We start from the raw sequence: 20,411 nt of genomic DNA, 5'->3' as shown, positions 1-20,411 counted from the left end.
GGGGGACAGGCAGACCTTCAAGGGGGGACAGGACTTCAAGGGGGACAGGCACGGAGAGGCGGGGCAGTGCACCGAAAGTCAGGGCGGGTGAACGGTGAGTCGGGGCAACCAGAGGAGAGTCGGGGCAGTGCACCGAAAGTCAGGGTGAGTCGGGGCAACCAGAGGAGAGTCGGGGCAGTGCACCGAAAGTCAGGGTGAGTCGGGGCAACCAGATGAGAGTCGGGGAGGGCGAAAGGAGAGTCGGGGTGGCCAGAGGAGAGTCGGGGAGAGCGAAAGGAGAGTCGGGCAGCATGCGCGTTATATGCCTGAGCGCGGTATAGAAAAGTTTTTGTACATATCATCGTGATTTCTGCGCGCTATACCCCTGTGCGCGTTTTACAATGGTGCGCGTTATATCCGCGAAAATACGGTATATCACTGTATAAAAGGTGAGGAAGCACATTGAACTACACCCACAAAGGGAATCTGTACAGTTTCTTCAAACTCACATAAGAGTAACTACTTGTTCCTCATTTACAGAACAAGATAATGAAAAACAGGGTTGCTACCTTGATAGGTACTGTTCTTTCTACCCACAGGTACAAAAGCTCTTCTAGTTACAGTATAGCTAATAAACATCGTACTTCCAACACTGTTACTGCTGTTTTCATTATAGCTTCTACATCAGTGCAGACCTAATGTTTGATCTAGGGCAGGGGTGTCAAAGTCCCTCCTCAAGGGCCGCCATCCAGTCGGGTTTTCAGAATTTCCCCAATGAATATGCATGAGATCTATTAGCATACAATGAAAGCAGTGCATGCAAATAGATCTCATGCATATTCATTGGGGAAATCCTGAAAACCCAACTGAATTGCGGCTCTCGAGGAGGGACTTTGACACCCCTGATCTAAAATGAGGGAATAGTTTCATGTACAAGTTGTATGCATATTGAATCCCTCATGAAAGAAGTGCAAGAACTAAGAGACGAGGTGGCAAGACTAAGAGACATCTGTGAAATTCAGAAAGCCATCCCAGATATGCATTTTGATGCATCAGGTATCTTCAGCAAAGGGGATGGAGACATCAAGCTGAAAGAGGACAGCTGGACACAGATCAGCAGACCCTGCAATGTGAATCTCACTACTCCATCTTCTATTGAACTGAAGAATCGACTTGCAGCCCTAAAGGTAAAAGATAAAAATATCTCAAGAACGGGAAGAAACAGAGCTCAAAAATCTCAAAGTTGCTGCAGTAGCAGCCATTAAGAAGAGAAAGGTAATGGTGGTTGGTGATTCACTTCTGAAAGGTACAGAGGTACCCATCTGCCAATCCAGACATGATGTCAATGGAGATTTGCTGTCTGCCTAGTGCAAAGATTTGAGATGTAGCAAAACATATGCCAAGACTCATAAAGTATAAGGACTGTTAACCTATGCTACTCATCCATATTGTCACAAATGATACTAGTAGGCATTCTACTGAATGCATCAAAAGCGACTTCATGGCCCTAGGACAGAGGGTGAAGCAATTAGGTGCACAGGCAGTGTTATCATCAATCCTTCCTGTCTTAGGTAAAGGACAAATGAGAGAAACTCACATCCTAGAGCTGAATGTGTGGTTGCTTGCATGGTGTCAATGTGAGCACTTTGGTTTCTTAGACCATGGAATGATTTTCCAAGACCTGCTCATCTGTCAAAGAAGGGATGAAGTATCTTTAGTAACAGACTGGCTAATGTACTGAAGAGGGCTTAAAACTAAATTTACTGGGGATGGGTATAAAATATCCCAAGGCAATTACTAACTGTCATGGATATAAGGCATCAAATACCCTTATTGAAATAAGCCAAAAGAGTGATAGCTGGAAAGCTTTATATGCCAATGCCCATAGTATGAGAAACAACATTCCAGACCTAGATGCTATAATGGAAGAAGCTGAATTAGATTTAGTGGAGAACCATGATTGGGATATAGTTATACCTGACTACAATCTATTCAGGAGGGATAGGACATGTAAAAAGGGCAGAGAAGTGGTGTCATAAGTTAACAAGAATATTAAAGTGACAAAATTGCAAGATGTATGGGGGAGAAGAAGCACTGTGGGTTAATCTGGAAACAGGGAATGGAAAATGTATTTACATTGTTGTGATATAAAAGCATCCTTTACAGTCGGAAGAAATGGACAAAGATTTAATGTAAGACATTCACAACATAGCTAGGAAAGGGAAGTACTACTGATAGGTGATTTTAATATGATGGACATAGATTGGACAGTCCCAGCTGTGGAGTCATCTAGAAGCAAGGAGATCTTGGATTTGCTACAGGAAGAAATGTTCCGGCAATTAGTAAAAGAACCCATGTGGGATAGAATTATTCTGGACTTGGTGCTTACATACAGGGAAAGTGTTCCAGAGGTTACGGTGGGTGATCATTTGGCATCTAGTGATCACAGAATGGTGAGATTCAATATAAAATGCAGGTTGAAAGGACTTACTCAAGAATGAATGTTCTAGACTTCAAAAGAACTACCGTAACTTAGTCAAGATGAGGAAATACCTCAAGGAGCAGTTAGTTGGATGGCCAAAACAAAACAAAAACTGCAGATATGATGTACAAGGTGTAAAACTAATCGTTATTAAGAAAGATTCAATGTAGCATTCAAAAAATAAATAAAAATATAAAAAATGGTTCTCAGGTATGAGTCCACAGGACTCAACACCGTGTGTGTTTCAGAAAACACTCCTTCCTCAGGGGTCCATAATGCGATACGACTACCCCGAGAACCTGACAAACCAAAACAAGACTGTCCGCAAGTACTTTGTATAGCTCAGGGGTGTCCAATGTCGGTCCTCGAGGGCCGCAGTCCAGTCGGGTTTTCAGGATTTCCCCAATGAATATACATGAGGTCTATTTGCATGCACTGCTTTCATTGTATGCTAATAGTTCTCATGCATATTCACTGGGGAAATCCTGAAAACCCGACTGGACTGCGGCCCTCGAGGACCGACATTGGACACCCCTAGTATAGCTGCTGGATTAGAGGATTCACGCACCTTACAGACTTGTTTTGGTTTGTTAGGTTTTCGGAGTAGTCGTATCACATTCTGGACCCCTGAGCAAGGAGTGTTTTCCGAAATACGGAATAGGTTTGGTCCTGTGGACTCACACCTGAGAACCATTTTTTAATATTTTTATTTGTTTTTTAAATGCTACATTGAATCTATCTTAATAACAATTAGTTTTACACCTTGTACATCATATCTGCAGTTTTTTCTTTTGTTTTAGTCTTTTGACTTTTAGCTGCAGTTTATTTGGATATCTGTTTTTTTTTTGTTTATGCTCTGTTAGTTGGATGGCAACAGCTGAATGAAGTAGAAAAGCAGTGGGTGAAATTGAAAGAAGCTATTCTAAAGGTGACAAATCTTTATGTTAGGAAAGTACATAAAGTAAAAAGAAGGTTGTTTTGATTCTCAAATGCAGTAGCTGAAAACAGGTTAGTCTTCATAAATTACAAGATGTTGCAGAAAGAGAAAGACAGACAAAAATATGTGGGGAAAAAAACTATGAGAAGTGGGAAAAGCTGTCAGAAAAGAAAATAATGCAAATTTTACTTTGGGAATGTCTGCCAAATATCAAGTAACATTAGGCATAATCTTTTGGTGTACCTAATTTTTACATGGGACTGGCCATCACAGTTTTATGATCTGTTATCACACCTGATCATAATTTGATTTTTATGCCATAAAACACTAACACTTAAAATTTGTGCACAAAACTAATTTTAATGCAATATATGCATTAATTGGAATTGTATCTATTTCTTTTATACTACAAAATTATGAGGTTGTCATAGAGACTGTAACGTATGCGCAGTAAGTCTGATTTTCACTGATGTTCTAACTATAAGGAGTATATACCCCAGTCTCCTCTGGCACTAAGGGCAGCTCCTTAGTTAATTAAACATGTTGCATCTGGACTCTTGTTTGGCCACCATAGAGACATTGCTCTCTTAGGATATGTGAAGCTGCCAAAGTTTTATGAATCTGCCAGAATTTTATTATGGCTGTAATATAGATGGCTTTCTATTATATATTCTATAATATTCATTTTTTGACAGCTCCAGATATGGATCCCCTTTCTTTGCAGGTAAATGTGTGAAACTGATTTATTATTTCACAGAGTAAAATGGTGTGGTAGCCACTTTAATCCACTGTTTGAGATAGTATACAGTATACTGTAGAATTAAAAGAAATAAAGGGAAAAAAAAAACATAACATAACAAACCATTTGTATACTGCAAAATCTCTCAGTTCAATGCGGTTAACAAATGCAAGAACTGTACATGTTTTGTTTTGGTTTTTTTAATGAAAGGATGGGAGGGAAGGGGATATATTTAATTTGATAAGATTAATTGTAGAATTTCAAGTGATATATCTATGTTAAAATGTTAATACCAATGTTGATGTACTTGATGTAAGTACTTATTTTATTTATTTATTTGGGGTATTTATATACGCCTATCAAAGTTATCTAAGCGGTTTACAATCAGGACTCAAGCATTTTCCCTATCTGTCCTGGTGGGCTTACAATCTATCTAATGTACCTGGGGTAATGGAGAATTGAGTGACTGGCCCAGGGTCACAAGGAGCAGCACGAGCTTGAACCCAGAACTTCAGGGTGCTAAGAATGTTGCTCTAACTACTACACCACTCCTTCCTTATCTATAAAATTTGGCAAATAGATGAGTTTTGAGCATTCTTCTAAAAGTTTGATACAAACAAAAATTAGATATTAAGTTACTAAAATTCTTGCCCCAAAGGCCAGTTTGATAAGCTAATGTTCTATTGAGAAAATGCTTATAAATACAACCCTTTACTATTGGAAATGAAAATAGATGAAGTTTGTGCAAGGTTGGTTTTCTATCCATAAAGCTGAAATGATATACAAGGTAAGTAGGTATTAACCCATATAATATCTTATAACAAATGCAACCCTTTTAATAAAAGAATCCTTGTTTCAAAATCTGATCCCCTTTTACTAAGGCATGGTAGAGGTTTCTACCACAGCTTGGAGTGCTAAATGCTCCAATGCTGCATAACATAGAAAAAAGTAAAGGAGCTACCTTGTTGTTCACAGATCATTCTGTTTTGTTTTGTTTTTTTGCCTGTAACCAAATACAGAGGTTGAGGTTGAGTGAATATAGAAGTTATTTTTGCCTGACTTGAAGATTATGGAATATTGTTTTTCTTTCTTTTATTTTCTTTAATTTCTAGGTGACTCCTTCAGGATAAGCAGCTTTCATATAGTGTGGACTTGATAAAGATTTTGTTTTTTTAGTTTGAAGTATTTTCCTTGAATTGTTTTTATTGTTTGAAGTTGTTATTTCTTGTAACAAATGAATAAATTTATAAATTTAAAAAAAACCCACAGATCATTCTGTTGGCATACTACAAGCAGGAGAATCAGTAGGTCCACAGGAAATCAACGTATTAGGGCAAGATTACATCCCCTCACCCTACACATCAAGTCCTCCCTGCCTTGGGATAAATCAGACCCCCAAATGGTTTTGTTTATGGTGTACAACATTTTGTTACTAGGATGAAAAATGCATCCAAAGATATATAGGAACAGGAAGAAAACAGAACAACATAATTGAGTTGGCATGACACAAATGGGTATGACCTCATACATAGGCCATAAAGACTTCTTTGGCGCCAATAGGCACGATTCTATAAATTGTGCCTAGCAGATGATTGACATGCTCCTAGCTCCTAGCAGCTAAACAACATTTTTAGAATCGGGACCAATGTCTTCAAACTGTTTTTTCAACCTTTTCAACCCCTATTAACCCCCCCTACGTTATCCTTTACTCCCCTACCCATGTCCACTGAAGTCCCAGGAGTAAAGTCTTTGATCCTCTACCACAGAGTACAGTAGTTTTAATTCCTCGCCTGCTGGTGATTTCTATATTGTACAAGCACCCAGTTAACCATTTGTGTCATACAAGTGAATTAGGGTTGCAGGGTTGGATGTGTCTTACCTATCCAATGTTACAATATTATTATTTTGCCTAAATGTAGGACAAGCAGTAGCATATGTCTTTGATAATCCAATGCCTCCTGTTCTCTAAATCTGCATTAAATCCCAATAATAATACCTTATATGAGCATTAAAATGAAACTTCCAGTACCTTCTCTAAACTAGGCAATACACCCTCCCAAAAAAGTTACACAATAAAAAAAAGATAAAACTAGCCTCACGTGGAGAAACAGCTGAAACATAAAGTAAGGCATTGGCCACAGGAGTATCACAAGAGAGTTTATTCGATCCAGCAATAGGTGGCATATACAGTGAGACCCAACACAGCTGTTTTTTGGTATACAAAAGCGTGCTCCAGTTATGCTGCAGAAGATTTATGGCTAAATTTGATTCTACAAAAAGAAACTATTTGTTGACCCTCAGGTGCATTCTTCTTTTTTACACATGAAACACAGAAACATGATGGCAGATAAAGGCCAAATGGCCCATCTAGTTTGTCTTTCCGCAGTAACCATGATCTCCATTACTGTTTAACATCTATTTGGCCCCTCTCTTAACCCTTTGTCAATCCATCGGATTCACAGTATATGCTTATGCAGATGTGATTTCCAACTTCTGCACACAATTGATCCCACAAGTTCACATGACATATCTAACATTAACCAAAAGCTAGCCAAAATCCATGACTGGCTAAATGTCAATCAGCTATCCCTAAGCATCAACAAAACTACTACTGTGCTCTTCTCATAGAAAGAAGGGACACAACTTATTAACCCAGTCTTAATCGATAATAAGCCACTTAATCAAACTAACATCACAAAAATTTTGGGAGTTCTAATAGATAATAAACTCACGTTTCGTTCACACATCAGTGCATTGGTCAAAAATTGTTTCTACAGGTTGAGGATGATTTGATCACTTGTCCCCCTCCTTGATAAATTCTCCATTAATACACTAGTTCATTCCCTAGTAATATCAAAACTAGATTATTGTAATTCTTTATTAAAAGGGGCATATCTAAAAGACATAAGGAGTCTTCAACTTATACAAAACACAGCAATAAAGATAATTTCAGGTTCAAAAAAATTCGACCATGTTACACCTTTGCTGCAAAAAGCTCACTGGTTGCCAATAACATATAGGATTACATATAAAATAGCTCTTTTAGTCTTCAAGACAATAAAGACCAACACACCGGCATTTATAGATAGGCTTCTGATTCCACATAGTTCATCAAGAGTTCTTAGATCATCCTCACAGTTTACCCTTAATGATCCCTCCTTGAAAATTATCGGAACACGCCGTGCTTCAATTTTTTCTGTAACAGCTCCAATGACTTGGAATTCTCTTCCTTTATACATAAGATTCGAACAAGATTTGCAGAAATTTAAGAGTAGCTTAAAGTGCCTTCTTTTTAAAGAAGCCTTTAACTGAAAAAATAAAGTTTATTCAAGAGGTAATACTTTATGATTTCTACCATCCCCAAAACAAGATTTCTAATAGCTCTCTCATTCGATCCCACTTCTGCCACTAATCCTCTTCCTCCTACCCTCCTAATGTACTTCCCTTTTATGTACTTTTTCTTCAAAAATTGTATTTCCTCCCCTCTTTCCTATTGTTTCCCGTGGTTTTAAAAGCAATTACCCTTGTAGGTCTGATTAATATATTATGTATAAGTGATTTCTTTAAAATCATATTTTTATCTTTTGTACAACGCTTTGTAATTTGGAAAAGCGTTCAATCAAATAATATGAATAAACTTGAACTTGAAACTTGAATCTCTTCCTCTCTCGAGAGATCCCACTTGCCTACCCAGGTTCTCTCGAATTCAGATACAGTCTCTGTTTCAACCACCTCTTCCGGGAAACTGCTCTATGCATCTACCACCCTTTCTGTAAAAAAATATATTTCCTCAGATTACTCCGGAGCCTATCACCTCTTAACTTCATCCTATGCCTTCTTATTGTAGAGGTTCCTTTCAAATGAAAGAGATTCAACTCATGCACATCATATCTCTCCTCACCCGCCTTTTCTCCAAAGTATACAGATTGAGATCTTTAAGTCTGTCCCCATATGCCTTATCACATACCATTTTAGTAGCCTTCCTCTGGACCGACTCCATTCTTTTTATCCACCCTCATTCCTAACACACCCTCCTACCAAGCCTTCAGGAAATCAATCAAAACCTACATCTTTGACAAATTTCTCTGACTCCTCCCTGCCTTGTTGTTCTCTGACATACTTATTGCATATCCGACTACTCTACCAATGTAATTGACAATATTCTCTGTCTGTGTACAACATTCGCTGTCTGTGTACAGTCTCTTTCTCTGTAAACCGTTTTGAACTGCTTCTGGTATTGCGGAATACCAAATAAAGTTATTATTATTATTATTATATTATATATCTTTTTGAAGGTGCAGCCTCCAGAATTGTTGACAATATTCTAAGTCTCATTAAAGTCTTATATAGAGGCATCAATACCTCCTTTTTCCTACTGGCCATACCTCTCTCTATGCAACTTAGCATCCTTCTAGCTTTTACCGTCACCTTTTCTATCTGTTTGGCCACCTTAATATCATCACATACAATTACACCCAAGTCCCGCTCTTCCGTTGTGTACATAAGTTCTTCATCCCCTAAACTGTACCATTCCCTCGAGTTTTTACAGCCCAAATGCATGACCTTGTATTTCTTAGCATTAAATTTTAGCTGCCAAATTTCAGACCATTCTTCAAGCTTTGCCAACTGTCTTATCAGTTGTGTTGTGACTCCTTATGCAGGCATTTGTATGCTGAAACATAGCTGTGTTGGGCAGTGGCGTAGTGAGGATGAATAGTTCCTGGGGTGGTGGTATCCCTCCTCTGCCCTCTTCTTCACCCCACCCCCATTCTCTCCTTCCCCGCTCCCTCGTGTCACACACACACATACCCCTTCCCTTCCCCCATACCTCTTTAATGTTTCTGGCGCGAGCAGCAACCCCAACCTTCTGCTTGCACCAGCATCAGCTCTTCAACTGACGTCACTTCCTAGGCACGAGTCCAGGAAGTGACATCAGAGGAACAACTGACGCTGGCACACGCAGCAGGTTGGGGTTGCTGCTTGAACAGAGAACGTTATAAGGGTACAAAGGAAGGGAAGGAGCATGTGCACACAGTAGTGGGGAGGGGGGGCAAGGAAGGAGCATGGAGGGGGGCAGAGAGGAGAATGGGTGCTGTATTGAGATGACCGGTGAAATTTGACATTTTTCACGTATACCCTCCCCCAATAGCTCCATCTATTTCCTTTTAGTTTTTTGCAGGCTTTGAAAGAAGAACTTTCCCATCCTATAATATTCATCAGAGGGAAGATAATGTTCTCCATTATTAACCTCTTAAATGTTCATTGTGCCTGCGTTTGAAAAATAATTTGCTGAACAAATACAACCTGATCATTTTTTCAAAGGCAAGGGCCATATTAATTGACTTATAATCCCAGCAGATATTATTTTAATCATAATCTATCTGCATTATTAACAGGAGAAGAAATAATTGCTTGTACTAGATTTTATAAAATTAATTTGTGTTTCTCAATCCTTTCTTTCAGTCTTCTGAGAACAGATTTAAAACCTTTCCCTCTGAAGTTTTACCATTGTTATGCACCAAAAAGTCTAATAAAACAGAGCATCCTTTCTTTAAAGATGAAGTTAAATGAAATTCCATATACATACATATGCTGTTGAAGCAAACATTTACTCTGAGGAATGCAAGTTAATTATGTAATTATTCTTCTGTCTATTTTGTACCTTTGCACTATGATTAATTGCCTTCTGCTTCTTTTGATTAGTAGGTGATGCTGATGTTGACCAAGAAACTATAAAAGCAAGCTCCCAAGGCTTTATTGGATGCCTCTCTTCGGTACAGTTCAACCATATTGCTCCCTTGAAAGCTGTGTTGCACCATGAGAGTTCAGCCTCGGTCCTAGTAAAAGGACAAATCAGTGAATCCAGTTGTGGTGTGGTAAGCAGATCCGACTCAGCATCAAGTGAATCTACCCATTCATTTGCAGGTACAAATAGCGACACCACTAATTGCACTCTTTGAAATAGTAGATTATTCAGAAGTACAAATGTTTCTGCCCCCAGGTGCACGCCCCAAGGGGGTGTACAGCAGGCACACCAGGTCCAGAACTTCCCACCCTACTCTGCTGTGGGACCTTCCTGCACCTCCCCATGGCTGCCGGTCCACCCCCTCCGACGTCACTTATTGTTCCGGAGCAGATCCAGCAGACTCAGTCATCACGGGACCTTGCTGCTTGGAATTGGGATGGAGGGAGAGAGAAAGGAGCAGGATATGTGTATGGAAGGGTGTTGGAGGGAGAAGGAAGTGGGGTGAAGGGGGATAGAAGGGAGCAGGATACTGGTATGGAAGGGTGGTGGAGGGAGAGAAAGGGGGCAGATTCTGATGGAATTGGTGTGCAGGGAAAGGGGAGAGAGACATAAGGGGGAAGGATACTAGATACAATTACGTTGGAGGGAAAGAAAGGGAGCAGATGTTGATGAAAGTGGGGGGAAGGGAGAGACAAGGGTAGATGCTGATGGAAGAGGGGTATATGGAGAGAGAGAAAAAGGCCAGACATTGAATGTTAGTGGGGAGGGTAGAGAGGGAGCCTAGGCTGGATGGAAGTATGGATGTAAAATATAAGGGAGCAGATGCTGGATGGAAGGGGGAAGGAAAGAAAAAAAGATGGGAGAAGATGCATAAAGGAAGTGGAGAGAGGGGACTGATGCTGGATGGAAGTGGACAGAGAGAGAAGATGCTAAATAAAAGAAGTAGAAAAAGAGGGCACATTTTGGAAGTAGGGAATAAATAAAAAGAGGGTACATGAGGGGAGAGGATTGAGTTAGCGAAATACTGGAGGGGGTGAGGGAAAGAGGTGGCAAGCTATAGGTAGACAGTGAAAAGGGAAATTGATAACAAGGTAGTAAGAACTTAATCTAGACAGTTGCAGAAAATAAATTGAGAAGGAAGATGAGGGAAGAAAAGGAAAAAGAAAGGAGAGGAGATAGTGAAATGCCAGACTGTGGGGGTATGGGAGAGGGAAGGGAAGGAGAGGAGAGAGATGCCAACCCATTGGAGGAGGGAAGGGAATAAGATGGAAGCCAGACCTTTCGGAGTGAAGAGAGAGATGAAAGGGGGAGGCATACATTCTCTGTAAGGGACATAGAAGGAGAGAAAATGCCACATAGAAGGGGCAGAGATAGGGAAGATAGTGGATAGAAGGAAGAGAGTGACAAATGCAGAAACCAAATAAGACAAAGGTAGAAAAAATTTTTCTATTTATTTATTTTGATTTGGATAAAGTAGTATTATAGCTGTGTTGATAAATATTTATAAATAGAAAATGGAAATACGGTGATCCTTTTATTGAACTAATTGTAATACATTTTTGACTAATTCAGAGACCAAAACCCCCTTCCTCAGGTCAGGACAGGATACTGTAACAGTAGTATACATTTCTGACCTGAGAAAAGAGGTTCTGGCCTTTAAAAGCTATTTGAAAAATGTATTAGTCCAATAAAATGGTTATCTTATTTTCCATTTTTGTTTTATTCCCCCCTCCCCCTCCCACTTAGCCCCATTTTATGAAGCTGCATTGGTTTTTTTTATCACCCGCTGTGACAATATTAGCTCCGATGTTCAAAGGAATTCTTTGAGTGCCAGAGCTTTTACCACCATGGCCTGCAATAATAAAAAAAACGACCTAAAAATGTTTCATAAAAAAGGGGGGGATTAGTCTGTCTATCCGCAGTAACCATGATCTCTTCCTCTCTCTAAGGGATCATCACTTTACAAATTAACAAATAACCCCCTTATTTGTTAATTTGTAAAGTGATGATCCCTTAGAGAGAGGAAGAGATAATGGTTACTGCAGATAGACAGACTAGATTTGCCATTTGGCCTTAATCTGGCATCATGTTTCTATGTTTCTATTTCTCAGGGTTTTTTTCAAATTTACATCTGCAATATTTATATTTTGCACAATATTAAGGGATATGCATCACTGTTTCTGTGGTGTTGCATTGTATGCAGAGTCCAGCTTCTTAGTGGTTCAGTTTAACCTTTGTCTACATATTTCTATTTTATCCCCCCTTTTACAAAACCGTAGACCGTTTTTTGTGCCGTCCTTGGTGGTAGCAGCTCCAACGCTCAAAATTCTATGAGCGTCTGAGCTGTTACCACCGTGGCTAAAAAACACTACAGTTTTGTAAAAGGGAGAGGGGTTAGTTTGTGATTACATATTCCATACTAGGTGTAGGTGTTTCTGTGTTCTGTGTATTTTAAAGAACAAAAAATGAACCCTGTTGAAGTGGAGGTGGAAAAATCACTAAACTAGTCTCTTTCTCCTAGTCATTTTCCTTTCTTGGGGTTTGGGAGGTTTTTTCTAGTTTCTGTGTATTTTAAAGACATGGTTTTCTGTTAGCATTGACTGTGTAGGCTCAATCTGTACTGATCTGGCTTGTTTCGTTTTACAATGGGTATATTGATGTTCTACTGTTCACTGCAGTATGTAATATGTTGCCTTTTCCTAGATACACTCTTGTTGTGTGACGTATGGATTGTTACTAAAAATCATGTTTTTCATACAGATTAGGGGGGGGGGGGTCAAAAAATGATGGGCTCCAGGTGTCACATATGCTAGATACACAACTGGATGTAAGCAATGCTCAGATCTCCATATCTATATTTAATCATACGATAGCTTCTGCACATTTATATTTCTGAAGATATCTCCTTTTTGTCTTTTTCCTTTATATTTTCCTACTGCAGATCATTCCGGACCACTAGATGAAGGAGAGCCCTTAGCTAATGCCCTCAGGAGTGACTCTGCTGTTATTGGAGGTAATAGGAGCCATGATGTCTTCAGCAAAACATTTTATTGCCCATGAATCAAATTTTCAGCATAACATAATAAATCACATAACACATTTCTGTGTTAGAAAAAGCATAGGCACTGTGGGCCAGATTCTGTTAAATGGCACCTGAATCGGCAGCCGCCTACAAAAACGGCACCAGCCACATGTCAACCACGCTTAGGCTCATCAATCAACTTAAACTATTTAAATATGATGTGCTTGGTATACCTCCTTCACGGCCATACCCAGAGGATTTTTTTTTTTTGTAACTATATATAATAAGAAACAATACGAACAATCATCATCACAGCAGAAAGTATCCAAAGCAGAAATACCTGCTAACCTCGTGATGATCTAACACAGTCACAAAACATCCCCAACTATCTCTCCCCCCCAAGAGTAACAGCAAACCCCCACGGCCATAACAATACTGCAACGCAGTAGGTGACCAAATATACAAAGAAAGATTAAACAAAAAGAACATAGGGCTATTGGAGGGAGATTCAAGATGGCGGACGCCACTCTGCTGAGCACAGAAGCTTAGCGTTTTTCTTCTAAATCTTTCAACAATCGGAAGTTACTATATACTTTTAAGATATGCCTCATACCAAGAGGAAAGGGGAATGTGAGAACAGGACAATTACCGCTACTCACATCGTCTCTAGCCCAGCCGATGATTCAGCGTTTTCTGCAGCCGTTGAGTCCAGCCGACACCCGGACAATCCCGTGGCAGCAGACTTTCATATTGGACTCGAGAGAGGGAGCACTCGAGTCCTTGGAATTGATGACATTGTTGTCGCCGCCGCTTCTCTCTGCGCCTCCGTGTTCAGCAGGACTGCAGAGTGAGGAGTCTGGCCCCGAGAGAGAGGAGCAGGAGACCCCGGAGCAGCTAATGGGAGGAGCTACAGCCCCAGCTGGAACTCTGGGTCGGAAGAACACCGAAGAAATAGGAGGAACATCAACTACCCCAGTGGTGATACTAGAAACACTTTTTGAAGCTATTAAGAAAATAGATGTGAAGGTGGAGAAGACGGCCTTGGACATGGAGGTACTGGTTAAGAAAATGGATACTTTTACAGATAGTTTGGCTACAGTTAAGCTTGAATGTATGGATAAAATACAAACTGAGTCAGCTTCCTTGAAGAGTTCAATTACTACTATCATTAAAGAACAAAACTTTACAGCCCGTAAAATAGAAATGATAGAGAATTTTAATAGAAGATTGAACTTGAGGGTCCAAAATTGTCCAAGGATTCCAGTGACATCACCAATAGAGATTTTCAAAAAATTTCTTATACAATCCTTGAATTTTTCGGAAGACCATATTCCACCCATAAATAAAACATATTTTTTACTTGTTTCAAAGAAATCTTCTGATAAACCGAGGGGTGAGAATTTGATTTCTGATAAAGATTTACAAAATCTTACTGCAATATTGGAGGCGTCATCCACGGATGTTAAAGAAAGAGCAATGTTAATTGTTAATTTTATCTTCAAACAAGATCTTAATTCTGTGATGAGCTTATTCTTTAAAAAACCTGAAATACCTTTTTGAGGTCAACGACTTTGGTTATATCATGATGTAACCAGAATAACTCAAGATAGGCGGAAAATGTTTTTGGCAATGAGAGAGGAGACAAGGAAGCTAGGTGCTACCTTTCTTTTAGCATATCCATGCAAATGTGTTATTAAGTATATGGGTCTAAAATATGTGTTCTTCACACCAGACCATCTACAATCTTTTTTAGATCTCAAAGGTTTTTCTTGTGGAGGGAGTGTAGCTCAAGAATAATGCTAGGTTGTAGCGTTTAAGCCTTTTCTTTTTATTTTCAGTAATTTCCTCCCTATTTCCCCTCTTCTTTTAATTAAGGTCTAAGGAAGTATTAAGTTTCATAATAAGTTTTACTTTAAATGTTAAAATGATAAATGCTCTTTTTCTTTTTGGAACATAACTCTGTATTTCTGTATCAAGTAGTTTATACTTGTAAAGTATGTTAAATTGAATAAAAATAAAAATTTAAAAAAAAGAACATAGAAGTCAGAAAGGTCCTAGGTACAGTCACAGCCCCCCATCCAGGTCCGAAATCCAGCAAATCACTCCCCTACAGGGCTCCCCAAATCTGTTCCCTCCACTGCCAAATATTTACCCCAAATATCAAGATATTGTTGACAATTCCTAGTCAGTAGGGCCGAAAGCCGATAATTCTCACACACCCATCCCAGTTTCTCCCTCATTAAGGGTAAAGTAGGTGCAGTGGCACTCCGTCAATGGTGAGCCACAGTCAGCCTAGCCACTGTGAATGCCAGCCAAGCCAACCTATCCTGAGTATCATCGGCTCCCCCCATCATATCCCGAGATATTTAGATTATGATTAATTGCCTTCCGCTTCTTTTGATTAATAGGTGATATTAAAAAAATGTTTTTGATAAGACATTATTATCTGACATTCCACTTTCCAATCAACTAACAGTAAATTGTTTCCCATAAATTAGTCCCAATCACACATAGACGCCATTTAAAGAATCACAGCTAACGGCGCCTACCAGAAAACTTAGGCATCTGCAATATAGGACAGGGTTTTACTGGCCTACATTTCAGCTGCCTAAGTTCTTTAGTGAATTGCACCTAAAGGTGCCTAAGGCCTTCTCCATCCCCTAACCACGCCCACTTAGGCATAAAGCACCATTAGGCATCCTGTTGCAGACAGAGTTCCAGCACCTACACCATAGATGCCTTCCTGTGCCTACTTTTTTATGGGTTTTTAATTGGTCTTAAATGACACGGTCAATTACAATGCCAATTAAATTCAATTAAAACAATTAAATTAGGTAGCGGTAGGGCACTTACCACCACCTAGCTTACACCACCATTTATAGAATATGACCCTGTATGTATAAATTACTGTAGTATTCATGCATTCTGATTTATTTAGATTAGTCACGTTTACTTTGCCTATACACTGGAAAGCTATTGAAAAACAATTTTGTTTTTCAGTGAATTGGTATCTATCGGCTCAATATTCAGCACTATTTAATAGGCCGGGAACAACTCCTAGCTGGTGAAATAGTGGTTAACGTTTGGTCTGCTAGCCACTGATATCCAATGGGAGATAGCTGGCTATCTCCACTGAATATTAGTGGTATGTTGCTTAAAACTTGTCTGGTTATGTTATGTGATAGCTGTCGATTTTAAGCACTGACTGGTTAAGTTTAGGGCAAAATTGAACCGCACAAATAGCTGATCTATGTTTGGCCACTATAACTTAGTCTGCCAGTGCTTAAAATTGACATAGACAGCTAACCCTCCCTTTTACAAAACCGCAAAAGCGTTTTTCAGTGCAAGCCGGCGCACTCAATGCTCTGCGCTGCTGCCGACGCTCATAGAGTTCCTATGAGTGTCGGGAGACATGCAGAGCATGACTTAGGCACCGCCAAGCGTGATTCTGCAAAAAGTTAGATGCCTGAAATGTAGGGCTTTAAAACCCTGGCCTACATTTGAGGTGCATACACTTTTACATAGGCACCACTAGCTACGATTCTATAAATAGTGCCAAAGTGTGATTTACAGTTGGTCGGTGCCATTTTTCTAGGTGCTGGCCAATTTAGGCACCATTTATAGAATTAGCCTGTTAGTGCCACACTAGTTGGCACTGATTTCCTAAGTGCCAGATACAGAATCAGGGCCAAAGGTGTTAAAAACATGGAGACTGTGAGGAATTGCAGAAGCACCTTCGATACTACAGAACTGGCATGCAGTGGCATAGCGAGAGTGAGAGGCACCCGGGGCAGTGGAGCTCCTCCCCAGCCCGCATCACCGCCCCCCTACTCCTTCCCTGATCTCACCTGCCACATGCGCTCCCCCCCTGCTCCTTCCATGATCCTGTCTGCCGTGCATTCTGCCTCCTTCCCTCATATCTCTAGTTGAAGTTGTTGCTTCAGCGGTCAACAACGTGCTTCTTGCGACCCCGTCGGCTCTTCCCCTGATGTCACTTCCTGTGCGTAGCACCTGGAAGTGATGTCAGCAGGAGAGCTGACCGGGTCACGAAGAGCACGTTGTTGACTGCCGTGAGTAACAACTTCAACTAGAAGTATTTATTTATAAAATACATAGCCCATTTAAAACCTAAGCAGGTACCATAAGAAACATACAGAACAAAAAACAACATAAAACATTAAACATTCTTCACATTAAAAAAAAAAATAAATTAAACATTCTGTAATCACCTAAAGATCAATATTCCCCTTCTATTAAAGAAAAAAAAAGCTTCTACAATAAGGAAATCTTCAAAAACTTTTTGAATTGCTGTATATAGTATGTAACTGGAAGATGACTTTCAACTATATCTGTATCTATGTACTGTATATACACTTATTGTGAAAAAAAGCAGTACAATTTAAATAAATTTAGGGCTCCTTTTATCAAGCTGCACTAGCGGGGTTAACGCACGTGACATTTCATCACGCGTTAACCCCCACACTGGCCTAAAAACTAATGCCTGCTCAAGGGAGGCATTAGCGGCTAATGCAGCTGGCGGCTTAGCGCGTTAAACCGCTAGCGTGGCTTGATAAAAGGAGCCCTTAGGTAATTTGTGCAAAAATAAATGTCAAGCAACATTTTGCAGACTTGACCACCAGAACTTACTGCTTAGTTTTTCTATTGTGATGCCATTATATATATCAACCGTGACAATTGTATTTACTGAAGGACATAGAGTTAACAATTTTTTTGATAAACTAAACACTATGGTGTAAAATGATGAATTTCTGACAAAGAACTGGACATTTGTAAGCTTCTGTAAAAGAATGATGAACCAAGTACAACAGAAAGTCAGAAGGACAGTGAGTAACGTTATGCTCAATGAATTATTGGTCTGTCTTAGCATGGCATTCCTTATCTTCTTAACTAAAAACCATAATAATAAAGTGGTATTAATATAGCTGTGTCTATCTGGCAGGCAAAAACCCAGGAGGATCACTAGTACTGACGACTATTTAGAGTGGAATGAAAGCATCAAACTAGCAGCTGGTGTTTCTGGGCACCTTCAAGTATTGCAAATAACCAGACATCCTTTGCAGAAACACAGGTGCTCCTGTAACAGCTATTTCTGGCATGTAGTTTGTGAAACAAACTGAACCAACACCAGAAGATTGGGGGGGAAAAAACAGAAAATAAACCTATTTTTTTGACCATACTCATCCCTATACACTATGTTTAGATGTCTAAACTCTTATTTTGCATGAAACATTTGTATATTGTTTGTCTGGGTATGTGTTTTATGGTATGAAATTATTGTAAAAGGATTATGCTTTTGCTGTGGAAACAAGGAGGTGGTATATAAAAATGTAAATAAATAAAATCATTTATAATAAGGACTATTCTAATCATCTGTGCTAGATCAGTGGTTCCCAACCCTGTCCTGGAGGACTACCAGGCCAATCGGGTTTTCAGGCTAGCCCTGATGAATATGCATGAGAGAGATTTGTGTATAATGGAAGTGACAGGCATGCAAATCTGCCCCATGCATATTCTTTAGGTCTATCCTGAAAACCCGATTGGCCTGATGGTCCTCCAGGACAGGGTTGGGAACCACTGTGCTAGATAACAATTAATCTCTTTTTCTTTTCTTTTTTTTGTTATTACTCTTTTTTCTTATTTTTGGTTTTCCTCTTCCTCCAGGCGTGATAGCAGTTGTGATATTCATTCTGCTTTGTATAACTGCCATAACGGTGAGGATATATCAACAAAAAGACACGTATAAAGAAAGCAAGACCAAAGTATCAGAAAATGAGGACAATCCAGGGATGGTGCTGAAAAGTGAACTCAACATGCAAAACACAATTCATGAAAATCAAAAGGAATATTTCTTCTGATGAGGACTTATCGGTCCCTTTAACTGTATGGCATTCTTACTTAAAGTCAGGGGCTCTTGGTGAACAGAAAATGCTCTTGCACTTAAAAGGTCATACAATAAAAAAAGAGACTTATTATACAACAGATATTCAGTCTCAGTGATTGCTGTAGGAGGCCTTTATAAATTATGTGCATTTCTTATCTTTTTCATAAATACATTTTATTGTAACAGTACATTAGATATTGTAAACGATTTTATCGTTGGTCGTTTCTGACTGTTCTGTTAACTTCTACAGCTGAAGTTTAACATGCATTCTTAATACAGTTTGAAATAGTAGAATTGTTATGAAGCTGCCGCCTTGTTTTTCTCTCTTTAACACAATCCATTCTTCTTTATAAATAGCAGCGCAGCTCAAAGAGGTTTATACAGGTGAACTGTGGACAGTAATATTCCATACATAAACTCAAAATAAGAGGACTGGGGGTAAGACTATACGATCTCCAAACACATGAACACCCCATTAAATACTAAATCAAAAAGACACGGGCACCAAAATACTCTTTTAAAGGTATAAGAAGCAGAGGAAATGTTCAGCAAATTGTTAGCTACGTTGATTTCAAAGCCCTGAAGAAGTGGTGATAATTGCCACAAAACGATCGCTGGCAGTGATTTTGTGAATTGACTAGCATATTTTTAAAAAATGTTTTGTTCCTCGCTACACCAACCTTTGCAATAATATGGTGAAAGTTGTTTTTTCCCAGCCAATGATGTGGGGTTGGTAGAAGGTGGTCTCACCTCACTAATATCTGATGCTTTTTATTTCGCCTTTAAAGAGTATTTTGGTGCCTGATACGTCTTTTTGATTTTGCATTTAATGGGGTGTTAATGTGTTTGGAGATCGCACAGTAATATTCTACTCTACAAGGAAGTAATGTGCTGTAGTCTTCAACGTGATCTCGCGTATCCTACTTGATAGTGTTCTTGCAACATCACTTTGAGCTGCACTTTATGCATCTTTTTGAAAGTCATTTAAATCAGCTATCAAAAGCACTGAATAGCTCTGTTTAAAAAAAAAAAAGTGTTTTCCTACTTCGATAATTTTTTAATTTGGAAGTTGATTGAGTTCACTTTTTCTGGAAATCAGATATTGTTGAAGATGTCTGTTTAAATAGCAGGCCGGTGACGCAGGAATGCATCAGGGACCTTTTTACTGTTATAGAATGGGTTAGAAATAAACAAGTTTAACATTTCATTTATCTGTTGTTTCTTCATCCTTTTTTTTAATTATTATTTTGTGATCTTTTATCATCAAAATGAACGAAAAGGACACAGGTTTTCGTAGATGTTTTGTTTTAACAATTTCCATGCTGACATTTTACAAGGGTGATCCTTTTCCAAATTATTTCTTACATTTTACATCTAGGACATAGCCCATTTGACCAAAGGGCCCTTAATTAATGCTTAAATCTTTTATTGATTTTTCAATTTAAATTTCAAGTATTACACTTGTACAGAAAGCAATAATAGAATAGATATCAATTATACAGTAAATATAATTCACAAATTAACAAATTTTACTATTTATGCTCAAGTCCTCAACTTAGGATCCAAGAGTCAAAGAAAATTGGCGAAAAATAGAAGAAATTAAT

At 39.0% G+C, this 20,411-nt stretch overlaps 1 protein-coding gene across 1 annotated transcript in view; it reads left to right on the top strand.

The window, feature by feature from the left end:
• The window catches only part of CNTNAP4 (contactin associated protein family member 4), a 503,646-nt gene extending 483,634 nt beyond the window's left edge, over window positions 1-20,012 (top strand). The window contains exons 22-24 of the mRNA XM_033962929.1: window positions 9,841-10,062; window positions 12,825-12,896; window positions 18,588-20,012. Of these exons, the coding sequence (XP_033818820.1) occupies window positions 9,841-10,062; window positions 12,825-12,896; window positions 18,588-18,781 (488 nt within the window). The 3' untranslated portion in view covers window positions 18,782-20,012. The remainder of the gene's footprint in view (window positions 1-9,840; window positions 10,063-12,824; window positions 12,897-18,587) is intronic.
• Window positions 20,013-20,411: the final 399 nt, after the last annotated feature.

The sequence above is a fragment of the Geotrypetes seraphini genome, chromosome 1 (genome assembly GCF_902459505.1).
Source record: "Geotrypetes seraphini chromosome 1, aGeoSer1.1, whole genome shotgun sequence".
NCBI lineage: Eukaryota > Metazoa > Chordata > Amphibia > Gymnophiona > Dermophiidae > Geotrypetes > Geotrypetes seraphini.
The sequence above is the reverse complement of the archived record's forward strand: the minus strand, read 5'-3'. Positions and strand labels throughout refer to the sequence as shown.